Here is a 14,426-nt window from a genome sequence, read left to right as displayed (position 1 = left end):
GGTCCAGGAGGGGGAGCTGGCCCTGCCCCAGGCCGCCCCCTCCTTCCCTCTGCCCAACCCTCTTGTGCCAAACAAGGTGAAGCCTTTCCCCTGCTCTGCAGCCTGAGCTGGGCTCCTGGTGTCGGGACAAGGCCCAGGAGGGGTGAGCTCAAGCCACGTGTCCTGACCCCAGGCCCAGCACCCGTCATAGCTCAGGGGCAAGAGCGCAGACCAGGCCCTCCCAGGTAGCTTTGGAAAGTCAGTCACCGAGGGGGCTGTGCTCTGGGTGTCTCGGGGCACGGGAACCAGTGAACGAGGGGCCAGACGACAGGCACCTGGGTTCCTCAGCAGCTCCGTCCTGGTGGGTGTGGCGCCTGGGCCCACCCCTGCTGACCCCGAGTCCACCTGCCGAAGTCCGCTTTGCTCACCTGTTTGAAGTCAGCGGCGATGCACAGCGTTGGGTGGGTGGGGCGGGGCCGGCAGGCCTGCAGGACCCCATCACTCATCCCACAGTATGCATTTATGGAGTGCCTACTGTTTACAAAGCCCCGTGCAGATGCTGGGACACGGCCGGATGTGCACCTGGCTTGGCAGCAACAGAGTCATCCGGCAGCCCCACAGTCACCCTTTGGGCGCTCCTGCCTCCCAGCCTGGCCCTGGCCACCCCCAGCCTTGCAGCCAGCCTTACCCTTCTTGGTGTAACTTAACCCCTCCCCGCTTTCCTGTTCACCTCCACTCTACCTTCAGTCCTCCTCCCCTGGGCCTGGGCCTCCCACCCTGAAAATGGGCTCCTGGGGGCAGAGGCAGGATCCCCAGGGCCTGGTATAGGACCAAGAATTCAGCTGGCACCCAGTGTTTTGTGAGTGAACTCATCAACCAACGTGACCAATGTTACAAGGCAGAGGCCCCTGGAGTCGGAGAAAACAGCCCTGGCAGGGTTTAGAGGATCGGCAGGGCAGGCTCCCCAGAGGAGGTAACTTCCAGGTGGAGCCGGAGGGTGAGTGAGAGGGGCCAGGTGGAGGGGACGGTGTGGGCCAAGTGCTGGAAGAGGCCCTTCGGCGTAGGCAGGACGTGCATGGATGCGGGGGGGAGGTTGTAGGGCCGGCCGACCGCGCTCTGCCCCAGCCGGACTTCCCCGCCGCCCTCCTTGCCCGGATGCTGGGGACCCAGTGCCCCCAGCAGGCCCGGCTGGTGCCCCCAGGTTTCCCAGACGCCCCTCACTGTCGCTCGCTGCAGCTCCGGCATCGGCCCTGAACGTGCGTGTCCCCAGCACCTGGCGGCCTGGCCACGTGGCCAGAGGGGCTCCCGGGGGGCCTGGGTGCCCCGGAACAGAAGGGACCCTAGGGACGGCCCGGGGGACGGACGGTGGCCGGGCACCCACTGAGCAGCTGCGGGCCGCAGTGGGTGTCCCCACCTGGACCTGGACGCGGGGGGGGGCTTCCGTGGGGTGATGTGCGGGCCGGCCTCGCCCCCACAAGGCAGGGTGGGCTGAGTGAATGCAGCAGCCTTCGTGGGCCTGGGGGCTTTCTCCCCTTGGGTAGTGTGGGTTAGGGTCATTTCGGTGTTGTTCAGGGAGCCACAGCCCGAATCCAGGAGCCGCATATGCAGTAGGCGCTGCTCTCCGCTGGCCTTATCTCCCTCCTCGTCCGCACCTCCCAAGAGAAATCCGGACTCTAAACATTTACCCCTAGATGGCACCCCAGCCTCTCACACCGTGGCCATCTCGGCCCAGCCCGGGTGGCCCACCCACCTGTCCCCACCCTTCCTGGAGGACTCAGCAGCCTCTTGGTCTGCAGCCACATCCTTCAGACTGTGGCCCCCTCTGTGGTCTGGGACGGTACCACCCCCCAGCGCTCCGGCCGCCCCCCCCACCCCGCCCCGTGGATGGGGCCCATGCGGGGTTCGAGGGCGGCCTGTGAAGCCGCCGACCCTTCCCGCAGGGGCCCCAAGCCAGGGGGCGACCACAGCCCTGAGTTGGGGAACTGTGTGCAGAGTTTGAGCAGGAGGCTGCTTCCTCCCTCCCCCGCCCGCGGATGGCCCTTACCACGCAGCAGGGTTCTCGGGAGGCCCGCACCCCACGGCCACGTCAGCAAAGCAAAAGTGGAAACTCCTTCCCAGGCTTCTGCCTGTCCTTTCTTAGTGCTGAGAGTGGCTGAGGATGACCAGCGCCCCTGTCCCCGAGCCCCAAACTCAGGATGGGGGGTTGGGGCAGAGGCCTGGAGGGCTCAGGTCACGGTGGGTCTCACTTCCCGGACACACACGGACTCGGGTTTTAACCCAGCCCTGCAGGGTGACCCTGGTTAAGTCGCTACCCGTCTCTCAGGTTCCTTGTCTAGAAAATGGAGTCACCCCAGACATTTCCAGAACTGTCCAGGGAGGCCGTCAGGGACCAGCTCTGTTCCCCCAGCTCCCAGCACAGGGATCATTAGGGAGGCTTCCTGGAAGAGGTGGCCATGCCTGAGCTGACTGCCGCTGCATGGAGAGGAACGGAAGGGCCGCGGGCAGGAGCAAAGCAGGTGTGAAGGCTCCGCCTCAGGACCAGCAAGGCCTGCGTGTGGATGGGATGGGCAAGGCCGAGAGGAGAGGTCAGGGGGTGGCGGGGTCCCGGAAATGGACTGGGCTGGGCCTAGAGGAGAGGTCGGAGGCTGGGAAGAGGCGAGGGGCATTGGCCAGGAGGGGGCGGGTGGTCGCGGCGAGGAGGCCGTCAAGTCTCAGAGAGGGACCACAAGGACTGGGAAGGCGGGGCCTCACGGACTGGGAAGGCGGGGCCACAAGGACTGGGAAGGCGGGGCCTCACGGACTGGGAAGGCGGGGCCTCACGGACTGGGAAGGCGAGGCCTCACGGACTGGGAAGGCGGGGCCTCACGGACTGGGAAGGCGGGGCCTCACTGACTGGGAAGGCGGGGCCTCACGGACTGGGAAGGCGGGGCCTCACGGACTGGGAAGGCGGGGCTTCCCCTCTGGATCGACTCTGCTGCCACCTGGCGGCAGCGTGCACCTCGGCGCCCCCTCCCCCCGCCCCCCAGCCCCCACGCCCGCCCTCTTCACAGCTCTTGCCTCGCGGCTGACCGCGGCGGGGCAGGAACCCCACGCACACAGCAGCCTGCCCGCACCGACGTCGTGGCCCGATCCTGGGAAACGTTTGCGGATGAGCGCGCGAGGATGTCAAGAATTCCCCGAATCCCCCAGGAGCGAGGCAGGGAAGTGGTTTCCCTAAAAAGCCCAGAGGGACCTTTAGTGCCCAGAGAAGGGGGTCAGGGAGGCTTGCTGGAGGGAATGGAGCCCACTGATGGGATCGGAGAGCCCAGAGCGCCGGCGGCCCCCGCCACCCCGCTTTCCCGTGGGCTCATGCCTGTGACGCTGGCTCGGGGACGTGGGCTCGCAGCCGGGATCAGACCCCAGGAGCGGAGGACCCGGGCGTCGGGGCAATTTGCTAGAGGTGGGCTGGGCTTGTGGAGACTCAGCGACTCACAAAACCCCAGAGCGGGGGCCTCTGGGAGTGAGGGTCCCCCGGCGGCTGGGGTCTGCGCCCGGGGGGCCACCCCCACACTCAAATCACTTTCTTATTGTTGCCTAACTCAGACGCCTAATGCGCACGTAGCCCGCGGGCGCCAGGCCTGTTCCCCCGCATGTGCCGCAGAGTCACTCTGCTGACTGGTCACTCTGGTCCGGAATTAGAGCCTCCCCGGCTCGTGCTCCCCAAGGCCGCCCCACCTGCCTGCCTTCCTAAGGGAGGTTAATGGTTAACAACCCTCAAGGACAGCACTTTCTTATCTCAGGACTTCAGAAACCTCCGTTCCTTTCATCCTTGCGCCCGCCAGGAGACAGAGCCTGGTGTGCAAGCTGTCGGCCTCCTGACGGGGACACTGAAGTACAGAGCGCTAGAGCCGGTGGCCTGGACCCGTGCAGTCGGCAAGCGGCCACATGAGGGTATGAACCCAAAGTCAGCACACCTGACCACCATGACACGGATGAACATGGTATACAGATGGTGCTCAACAGATGCAGCGTTGGTGAAATCTGCAGTCCCTGCAGAGCCACTTCCTCCAAAGACAGGGCTGCCTCCCCTCCCCCATCCCCAGACTGGAAAGGGGTGCTTACTAAGTGCTCTATGGTCACTTGAACAAAGCAGGTTGGGGGGACCCTGCCAGGAGGGGAGGGCCTTGTCACTGTGCATCAGACCAAGGGGGGGGACAAAGAGTAGACATGGAGCACCTGCTGTATGCCAGGCTCGGGGACAGCAGGGCGGGTGTCCTCACCCCTGTAGAGTATGGGATTCGCTGTCTGCGGCCATGTGGGACAAAGGGGACCCTGACCGTGGCCCCAGCTCTGCGCAGCCCTGCCCCCCCCCCCAGCCTGCGGGAGGATTCGTTGCTCCTTCCCCCAAACCTTGCCTGAGCCGGGAGAACGTTGCTTCTTGCGACAGTGGCCCGCAGGCTGTTGGAGCTGGAGCATCCTGGGGGAGGCAGGAAGTGGACCAGGGGTCATGGGGGTGGGGGCTGGGCCCTGGGGACCCCGGCTCTGTTGTTCCGCTGAGTTCCTCTGCTGCTCCAGGCAGGAGCACCCCAGCCTGCAGGCTGGGGCTGGGATCCAGGGCCGCTGGCCGGCCGTGCTGGGGTGGGGAGGGGGTTCCGCGGCGCTCAGGGAGTTGGGGACCGGGGGCTGCTTCCCAGAATTTCTGGCCCCACTGAGAGTGAGCTCTGCCTGAGCTATAGCCGTAGAGGCTGGAGGGCCCGGCCCTGATCAGGAGGGGCTGCAGACCCCACCCTGCTGTGAACCGTGGGGCCTGGGGCCGGCCCCAGATCTCCTGGGGGTCACTGGATGGGAACTCATGGGGGAGGCCCTCGCTCTGCCTCGTCTCCGATGGGGGCCCAGCAGCCTTGCCGCCCCTGTGGAATGTCAGGACCTTGCATGGTGCCCTGGGTAAACTGAGGCACATGCGGGGCCCCAGCCAAGGACTTTTGGGCCTAGGGTGCCAGATTTAGGAAACACACAGGACACCTAGTTCTACGTGAATGTCAGGGGAACAGGGACTAACTACAGACAAGTGTGTCCTGTGCAATATTTGGGAGCTAATTATACTAAAAACAATGTTTATCCGACCCTCGCTGAGACCCCGCTGGGCCCCTCGCACACTCCTCCCACCCTCCTCTTCCCGTCACTCACCTCCCAGGGTCGGGGAGAGGAAGTGGGGACACCTGGCCCCACGGTGGGGCCCCTGTAACGGCCTCCAGGCGTGGGGCTATAAGAGGCACGGGTGGGCACGGGAGGGGGGCAGATGCGTCAGAGCCCCGGCCCCGCCATGACCCCAAGCCACAGCTCCTCCAGCCCTACCCTTGTCCCCCTGCTGCTGGCCGCGCTGCTGGGCGGTGAGTGGGGCCACGGGTCTGTCTGTCCATCCCTCCCCACCTGCCCAGACCCTCAGGGCCCTCGCCCTTGTCGAGAGGTAGCAGCGGGATGAGGGGGCCCGTCGGCACAGGAGGACGCCGGCTCTGAGTGCTGAGGCCGCCCAGGGAGCCCGGAGCCGGGCTGAACCAGAGGTCGCACCCTGAGGACTCCGAAGCCGTGGGGTCTCAGTCCAGCTGTGCCGGGTTGAGGTGCCGGGGGTGGCAGGTCCCCTCTGCCCTTTGGGCCTCAGTTCCCTCACAGGGGCCGCAGGCCCGTGAGGAGCCCCCGCCCTGCTGTCCCGTCGGAGGACACCCGCTCCGCAGGGCCCCTCCATGGGCCTCACCGCTCCACCCCCTCCCGGTGTCCTCAGGCCCAGCCCTGGCCTCGGAGATCGTGGGGGGCCGCGCGGCCCGGCCCCACGCATGGCCCTTCATGGTGTCCCTACAGCGGCGTGGAGGCCACTTCTGCGGGGCTACCCTCATCGCCCCCAACTTCGTCATGTCGGCTGCCCACTGCGTGGACGGTCTGTGAGTGCCCCCGTCCTGCCTTCCCTCCTTGGAGCCCCGTTCCCGCATCTGTGTGCGGGGAGAGAGCGAGACTGGGCGCCTGCGGTCCCCCCAGGGGTCTGCCCTGAGCCTGCCCCGCGCCCGCCCGCGCCCCATGAGCGCCCCTTCCCCCCCACCGGGCTCAGAGGGGGCACATCTGGGCTCTCGGGGCTCCCCACCACCGGGGCCACCTCCAGTCACCTCCTGTCTCTCCCTTGCTTGAGGAACTTCCGGTCGGTGGTGGTGGTCCTGGGGGCTCATGACCTGGGGCAGCGAGAGCCCACGACGCAATCCTTCGCCATCCGGCGGGTCTTCGAAAGCGGCTTCGACCCGCAGAGGCTGCTGAATGACATCGTGATCCTCCAGGTGGGAAGCCGGTGGGGAGGGGGGGACGCCCAGGGCAGGACTCCTGGGGAGGGGGCTGGAGACTGCGGGGCGTGACTGGGGCCCCGGCTCTAAGTGGGTACGTCAGTCCCCACCTCTGTAACAGGGTGAAACAAACGCCACTGGCAGGGCCGTTGAGAAATCAGATGAGATCCTAGGGGGAGCTCTGAGCCGTTGCTGATCCACAAACTCATTTTACGGGACCAAGCACAGGGACCGCTCCTGTCTGTGAAATGGGGCAAAATTCCCCACTTTCAGCTGGCGGGAGATTTAAGGAGGAAACCCTCTTTTCCCTAGTCCTTACAAGTTAGGATTCTTGTCTGAGAATGTTCTGGAATGCTGTGTTTTATTGAGTACCTACCGTTTACTGCATTCAAGACGTCCAGAGATGCTCTGAGCCACTGTGGTCGCCCCGACTGTAGAGATGGGGAAACTGAGGCCCGGGGAGGGGAGGGCCACGCCTCCCCCCTCCGGGGAAGCTCTGACACGCCATCCGGCCCTGCAGCTCAATGGGTCGGCCACCATCAACAGGAACGTGCGGTTGGCCAGGCTGCCTGCCCAGAATCAAGGCGTGGGCAGTGGGGTCCCGTGTCTGGCCATAGGCTGGGGCCAGCTGGGCACGGCCCGGCCACTGGCCAGGGTCCTGCAGGAGCTCAATGTGACCGTGGTGACCACACTCTGTCGCCGTACCAACGTGTGCACGCTGGTGCCCCGCCGGCAGGCTGGCATCTGCTTTGTGCGTACCACCAGCCCCTCCCCTGCATCCCCACCCCGCTCCTGCCCCCAGAAACCCAGCCCCCCCAACACCCCCCACTCCTGTCCGTCTCTGTGGGAGGGCTCCGGCCGGGCTGACCCGAGCCCCAGACGCCGGCCCCCAGCCCTGTCTGTCTCCGCAGGGGGACTCCGGCGGGCCCCTGGTTTGCAACGGGCTCGTCCAGGGCATCGACTCCTTCGTCCGCGGGGGCTGCGGCTCCGGGATCTACCCAGACGCCTTTGCTCCCGTCGCCCAGTTTGCAGACTGGATAAACTCCATCATCCGCCGCCGGGGCGACCGGCCGCCCGTCCACCCACGGGACCCGGCCAGCAGGACCATCTAGAAGGGCTGCCCCAAGCCGGGCCTGGCCCGCACGCCCCCTTCGCACCACACACAATAAAAACCCTGTTTTGTACGAACACGTCCGGTGTTGGTGGCTGCGCCGCTGGGTCTAGCTGGGTCTCTAGCATCTGGGAAATCTCACAAGTGTGCTGTCACCAACGAGCGGCAAACCCAGGGCCTCAGGGTAGGAAGCCCCTTCCCCACCCTCCACAGAAGGAGCCCAGTTGCCATTTCGGGTTCCCAGGCTCAGCCAGTGGAATTGGTGCTGCGGGGGGTGACGGTGCCCGGCGGTAGCTCCCTGAGGGTCGCGGGGTGCAGGACCTGCCCATGCCCTCTCTCTGGCCCTTGAAGCAGGTCCTACTCACGCCCCCCGTTTCACAGATGAAGGGCTGGGGGTCCACACAGGTGCGAGGCCGCGCCGCCCAGGAGCCTAGGTTTGAGTCCCAGCTTTGTGACTTTGGGCAACTGGCTCTCTTTCCCTGAGGCTCAGTTTCCCTGCAGGAAGGAGGGAGGTAAGTGGTCCAGGCCCCAGACTGGCCTCAGCCCTTCCCACCCCTCGGACCTCCACTCCTGCTGGGGGTCACCAGCCTGGGCTCTCCTTCTTCCGGGCTTTGGCGCTCCCTCCGCCCGCCCGGGGCTGTTGCCGGCAGCTCCCCTCACAACACCTCCTCCCAGTCCTGTCTGCTACGGTGTCTGTCCTCCAATTTGCTCCTCCACCGGAACACTGGGGTACAGCCTAGCGGTCTGTCCGTGCCAGCACAGCATCGGGGTGTCTATCCTCTACCTGTAAGGGCCTACCTAGCCAGAGCGAGCCTTTTCATACCTACCTACTTATTTAAGAGACCGAGCACAGGCAGGGGAGGGGGAGCAGCAGGCAGAGGGAGAAGCGGGGAGCCCAAGGTGGGGCTGGATCCCTGGACCAACCCAGGGCTCATGACCTGAGCCAAAGACGGATGCTTAACCGACTGGACCACCCAGGGGTAGCTTCCAACGCCACACTCGCGCTCTCTGCTCGCCAGCACAGCATCTGGGGGCATTCAAGTTATTTATTGAACTGTCTTGTCTTGCTGAGTCATTCCCAAATTTTGTCGCAATTCGCAACTCTTACATAATCTGGACTCCATACCCTAACGGACTTTTGTTCAGAGTTTCTGATTTTAATAAGTAAACATGTTAAGAACTAACAAATCACACTGGTTGTATTTTTTTCTATTCTTCTGTGTATGAAACAGTCCACTGGGAAGAGGAAAGCAGCAGCCGTGTCCACTGCAGTCCACCCCACCCTCGTGGTCCCAGCACTGGCCCCGCCATAGGTTCACAAGACATTGATCCGTCATCCCCACCTTATAAAGGGCCACGTAACCCACCTTGTGCTCATCAGAGCCTGCTGTGCCTTGCTCACAGTGATTGGTTTGGGAGGGGACATGCAATCAAAGCTCAGTGAACCAGACAAACACAGCCTTGAGAAGCTGGTTGGAATGAAGGGGAATTCTGGGAAAGGGCCCACTGAGCCACTGGGCTGAGTCTGGGGCCCATGGGCCCACAACAGGAGAGCCTGGTGAGGAGAAAAGCCACCAAAGAGGTGAGAAGAAACCAGAAACTTAGAAACCTGATATTATTCAGGTACCTGGATCAAGCCTAACCTGAAGGTAGACCCTGAAATTTCCATTTAAATTTCCTTGAAGACTCCATCGAGTTCAATTTGATTGTTCTGTTTCTTTTTCTTAAATTTAAAAAAAAAATTTATTCATCAGAAAGAGAGAATGTACAAGCTGGGGGAAGGGGTGGAGGGAGATGGAGAAGCAGGCTCTCTGTGTGGGGCTGGATCCCAGGACCTCGGGATCATGAGCTGAGCTGAAGGCAGACGCTTCACCCACTGAGTCACCCTGGCGCCCCATGTTCTTTTAGTTCTTCAAAAAGATTGTTATTTATTTATTTGAAAGAGAGAGAGATCACGAGCAGGGGGAGGGGCAGAGGGAGAAGCAGGCTCCCTGCTGAGCAAGAGCCCAATGTGGGGCTCGATCCCAGGACCCCGGGATCCTGACCTGAGCCAAAGGCAGCCGCCTCATTGCCCCTTAACTTGGTTTTTCCATCACTCGTATCCAGTAGGCTTCCCAGCTGCCCCTACGTGCCACCTTTCTAATACTCGAGTTGTTGGGGTATCAGGCCCAGAACCACCAGGGACAAAGCCATCAAATGACCTCTCCGCCCCCACCCAACCTCCTCTCCCAGCTGGAGAGGAAGAGAAAGAAGGGAAGGACAGAAGGAGGAAGTTGGTTGTTCGCAGCTGCGGCCTCCAGCTGCGGGTGGGAAGCTTTGGGGCTGTGAGGGCACCCTGAAGAGCCCGGGCTAGTGGGCGGGGGGCTGGGGCAGGAGAGGCTGGAGGGTGGGTCCATCCTGCTCTGCTCTCCCCGGCCCAGAGGGTCTCCTGCCGCCTGCCTGCGTACTCTTGGGCTGGAGCACTGAGGGAGCTTAACCCCACCGCGGGGCAGGCGGGAAGCAGGCCAGGTGGGAAGCAGGCCAGGCAGGTGCGGCTTTCCCCAGCTGGGCGGCTGCCCACCCAACAGGCAGCTGGGCGGAAGCACCACCCCCAGCCGCGGCCCTACAAGTGCCCCCTCGGCAGGCTCCAGCCACACAGCAGCAGCATGGCAGGCCACGGGATGTGCCTGGTGACTCTGGTCCTCCTGGGAGCCGCTGTCTGTGGTGAGTGGACCTGGATGAGGGGACAGCAGGAGCCACCAGTCTGGAGGGCAGTCGGGCAGCCAGCACCCCCCCCCCACTGGCTCCACTAGGTGGACAGGAAAGGGGACAGAGTCGCCGTGAACGGAAGGCTCTCAAGTCCAGGAACTTTCAGAACTTGGACTGTAAGGCCTGAGCTGCCCCCACCGAGAGGATCCATGGCTTCACGGGGCTGCAGGGGACAGGACTGGGGGCCAGCAAAGCTGAGGCCGGCAGGACCGCAGCCCCCCTCAGCTCACATCTGCCTTGAGGCTGTTAGGCGCAGTGCGCAGGCCCGGGATTTGCCCCCAGCCCACCATTCCCGATCATTATGTCCGCCGGCCGTGGCCCTGGTCCCCAGCGCAGTTCGCAGCTCTGGTGGGCAGAATCCCAGGCGTGGGCTGCAGCGGGGCCGGGGGTGGGGGCGTGGGGGGTTGGAGGGAGGTGTGCGGGCTCCGTGCGGGTCAGCCCTGGAGGGCTCAGGCCCACCTGCCCACCCCCAGCGGCGCAGCCTCGCGGGCGGATCCTGGGCGGCAGCGAGGCCGCGTCCCACGCGCGGCCCTACATGGCATCGGTGCAGGTGAACGGCAGGCACTTATGCGGCGGCTTCCTGGTGTCTGAGCAGTGGGTCCTGAGCGCGGCACACTGCCTGGAGGAGGCGTGAGTGGCCTGAGGCGGAGCAAAGAGCGCGGGAGGGGGTCTGGGCGGGGTGGGGACGTGGCTCTGAGGCGGACCCCACTCCCAGGGCCGAAGGGAAGGTGCAGGTGGTCCTGGGCGCGCACTCCCTGTCTCAGCCGGAGCCCTCCAAGCGCCGGTACGACGTGCTCCGCGCAGTGCCCCACCCAGGCAGCCGTCCCGACACCATCGACCACGACCTCCTGCTGCTGAAGGTCAGCCGGGTCCAGCCGCTGACCTCCCCCGACCCCCGTCCCCCCAGGCCAGCCGCACCCCCTCCTGCGGGACGGCCCGCTCCCCCGACCCCCGTCCCGGCCCGCCTCCCCCGACCCCCGTGCCCCCAGGCCAGCCGCAGCCCCTCCTGCGGGACGGCCCCCGCCCGCGCGCCCGCTCCCGCCCCGACGCTCGCTTCCGCCCCGTCCTGCAGCTGACCGAGAAGGCCCAGCTGGGCCCCGCCGTGCAGCCCCTGCCTTGGCAGCGCGAGGACCGCGACGTGGAGGCCGGCACGCTTTGCGACGTGGCCGGCTGGGGTGTGGTCAGCTACGCGGGCCGCCGGCCGGACCGCCTGCAGTACCTGCCCCTGCGGGTGATGGCCCGCGCCACCTGCAACCGGCGCACGTACCACGACGGCACCGTCACCGAACGCATGATGTGCGGGGAGAGCAACCGCCGCGACACCTGCGCGGTGCGCCGGGGGCGGGGCCACGAGGGGCGGGGCGGGGCCACGAGGGGGCGCGGCGTGCGGCGAGGTGGGCCCCGGGGCGGGGCTTGTGGTCTCCGCTGGACCGAGGACGGGGCTGGACCGAGGTCCGGACAGGTGTGGAGGAGAGGAAGGGCGGGGGCCGGGGCAGGGGGGTGCGCGGACGCAGCGCTCACGTTCCGCCCCCACAGGGCGACTCCGGGGGCCCACTGGTGTGCGGCGGCGTGGCCGAAGCCGTGGTCACTTCGGGCTCGCGCGTGTGCGGCAACCGCAAGAAGCCCGGCATCTACACGCGCTTGGCGAGCTACACGGACTGGATCGACCGCGTGCTGGCCGAGGGTGCGGCCGCCTGAGGGGTCCCGGGCGGCGGCGGTCCCGGGGGCCAGCAATAAAGTCCTGTCCTGCAAGCACCCGCCTGCGCTGAGCACGTGCCGCCGGCTGCGGGGGGAGGGGGCCCGGGGCCCGAGGGCAGCGAGGGCGGCGCTCCACACTTCGACCGCAGCCGGGCGCCCCGACTCTTCCACGCGCGATCGGGAGGGGCTCATGTCCCAGGTGCCCCTTCCCCTCCCACGGATGTCCGGCCTTCCCAAGCGGGCCGGAGGGCCACTGTGCGCGACGCCCTGCTCTGGGCTGAGCCTTAGGCTCGCAGACCCTCTGAAGTCAGTCGTGTTCTTACGACCCATGTCCTACATGCAGACACTGAGGCTCGAAGGCTTCGCGACTCTCGCGACTCTCCTGGGGTCTCGGGAGGCTTCCAGGCAAAGCCCAGATTCAGCCGAACCCCTGCGCATGCGTTCAGGGTCATCTCCAGCGGCTCCCAGGGTCACAGAATGAGTTAGGTGAATGGGCGTCCTAGAGCAGCCACACTGACTGGCACCCTGGGCCTGTTTACCCTTCTGGGCCACGACAGGGAGGTCCGAGGGCAGAACCCACACCCGGAGGCACTTCACTTTCTCCCACCTGGATGAGGAGCCGTGGAGACCCAGCCCCTGCTGGCCCAGGTGTCAAGCTTGGTCCACCAAAGGGGTTCACGACTTCCCTTTTGTTGAAAAGGAGACGGAGGGTCTGAGAGGTGAAGTCAGGGGCCCCACTGGGGGTTGGAGAACGGGGGCTGGACCCTGTGGCCAAGTTTCACTTTCCTGCCATAGAGCATCCACCTTGGGAGTCATACGCTCTGTATGAAATAGGCACTTAGTGAGCACCTAATGTGTACTCAGTCCTGGGCTGGGCACTGGGGGCAGACACCTGCTCACAGAAATTGAGTCCCACAGCCCTTCTGAGAGCCGACGGGAGGCTCATGGCTTCCTGCCAAATTTAACAAACTGTCCGGAAACGCAAGGGAAAGGGAAACGTGAGGGTCATTCCAACACAGGAGACTCATCCATTCAGCGGGTATTTCCTGAATGAGACAGTCCAGGTTGGGGGTGGGGCTTACCAGACTTGGCAAATAGAAACCCAGTATGTCCAGGTAAATGGCGATTTCAGAAAAACAACTTGTATCGTGAGTAACCACACAATATTTGGGACGAGCTTGTACTAAAACGTTTGTTTGTCTGAAATTCACATCTAGCCAGCACAGGGGCAAGGGGCAGGCTGACGACCGACGCTGGGGGCCCAGCCCTGGCACCTGCGGGTCAGGAAGGGGACAGACACTGGGGAGGCCTGCCCCACCCCACCCTGCCCTGGGGGCCCACAGGCGTCCTCAGTGGCCTCCCCTAGCGCTGGGGCTTCCTCACAGCGGCTCGGGCTCCAGGGAGAGGGGCCACAAGCAAGGCCATGTCCACCCACGCAGGGGCCACGGGCATCGCTTCCGCACAGACTCGGACACAGGCGCAGGAGAGCCCTGCCGGACCCGAGAGGAGGGGACCCGGACCCACCTCTCGGCGGGAGTCGTGTTCATGTCGTAAAACCACAACTTAACCTTAAACCCATGAAGTGGGAATGCGAAACGGGCCCGCTGTCCTAAAGCAAGTAACCAGCTTAAAAAACGACTTGAGGACACATGGCAAAGAACAGGGCCCAGTGGGAGGCACGGGGCAGGAGCCCTGAACCTGAGCCACACACTGCGCAGCAGAGGGGGCTGGGCACCGTCCAGGAGGGGGCCCCCGTGGAGCCCTTCTCTGGGGAGGAGAGGCCGCTTCCCCGCTCCCCAAAACCGTCCCCGCCTCTGCCCTCTGAGGCAGACCAATGATCGGCACACTGCCCACCCGGGCTCATGGATGGCTCCGTGTGTCCCCAGGGACCACACATCCAGGAACGCCTAGACCAGCAGGGGATGCCCTTGGGGTCCCCATGTCACTAAAGGGGGACCGCAATGGTGATGAGCAGAGCAGATGGAGAGGCAGGCAGCACCACCTTCACCCCTGCCCCCAGCGTGGGCCCACGAGTGCCAAATCCCCACAGAGAGCATCAGCTCCGACAGCCAGCCCCTCGTGGGCACAGGGCCCAGCCAGGTAACAGGGCTCAAAGAGCCCTGAGCACACAGATATAGGCAGCATTTACCTCCCGGGGGCCTCCACCTGGCCTGCACCCCCCACCCTCAGTGCTCCTGCAGGAGAACAAGAGAACCAATTAGCGCTCCACAGGCAGGGCGCTGTCTGGGGTCCGCGGAGCAAGACATAATTGGGGAAAGTACTTGTCAAGAGAAGGCAGAACCCCAAGGGAACCAGGCCCGAGCTTCCAGAAACCCAGAGGCCTCGGTGTGCAGTGGGGGGACGGGACGATTGCGGGGGCACACGGGGGACCAGGAGAGGTAGACTCGGGCATCCGCAGACGCCCCGCCCCCCCACTGCGCCCAGCCTGGGACTCCCCGCAAGGACCTCGTGATTAGCACTAGGTGCTCAGGGAACGCTGACAGCAAGACAGTGAGACCCGAGGGCACAAGAGCCCAGAACAGGGACGGGAACAGGGAGGCACAGCAGCTCCACACGGACAGGACACC

At 64.9% G+C, this 14,426-nt stretch overlaps 2 protein-coding genes across 4 annotated transcripts; both read left to right on the top strand.

The window, feature by feature from the left end:
* Positions 1-5,195: 5,195 nt before the first annotated feature.
* Positions 5,196-7,471, top strand: LOC309844019 (neutrophil elastase-like). The gene is made up of 5 exons (XM_082690128.1): positions 5,196-5,348; positions 5,738-5,894; positions 6,137-6,278; positions 6,802-7,032; positions 7,193-7,471. Exons 1-5 carry the CDS (start codon positions 5,258-5,260, stop codon positions 7,391-7,393), a joined length of 822 nt encoding a protein of 273 aa, XP_082546254.1. The 5' UTR covers positions 5,196-5,257; the 3' UTR covers positions 7,394-7,471.
* A 1,468-nt stretch (positions 7,472-8,939) lies between these two features.
* CFD (complement factor D) lies at positions 8,940-11,895 on the top strand. Of its 3 annotated transcripts, none has more exons than XM_082690156.1 (6): positions 8,940-9,041; positions 10,016-10,095; positions 10,614-10,770; positions 10,856-11,000; positions 11,213-11,470; positions 11,677-11,895. In XM_082690156.1, the coding sequence occupies exons 2-6, from the start codon at positions 10,038-10,040 to the stop codon at positions 11,836-11,838; spliced, it is 780 nt and encodes a 259-aa protein (XP_082546282.1). In that variant the 5' UTR covers positions 8,940-9,041; positions 10,016-10,037; the 3' UTR covers positions 11,839-11,895. The 3 variants fall into 3 exon arrangements, with proteins under 3 accessions (XP_082546282.1, XP_082546280.1, XP_082546281.1); XM_082690154.1 differs by having other exon boundaries at positions 8,956-8,974; XM_082690155.1 differs by lacking the exon at positions 8,940-9,041 and adding an exon at positions 9,751-9,900.
* Positions 11,896-14,426: the final 2,531 nt, after the last annotated feature.

This window comes from Mustela nivalis (assembly GCF_964662115.1).
Source record: "Mustela nivalis genome assembly, chromosome: 1".
NCBI lineage: Eukaryota > Metazoa > Chordata > Mammalia > Carnivora > Mustelidae > Mustela > Mustela nivalis.
This window is presented reverse-complemented; position numbering and strand designations above follow the sequence as displayed.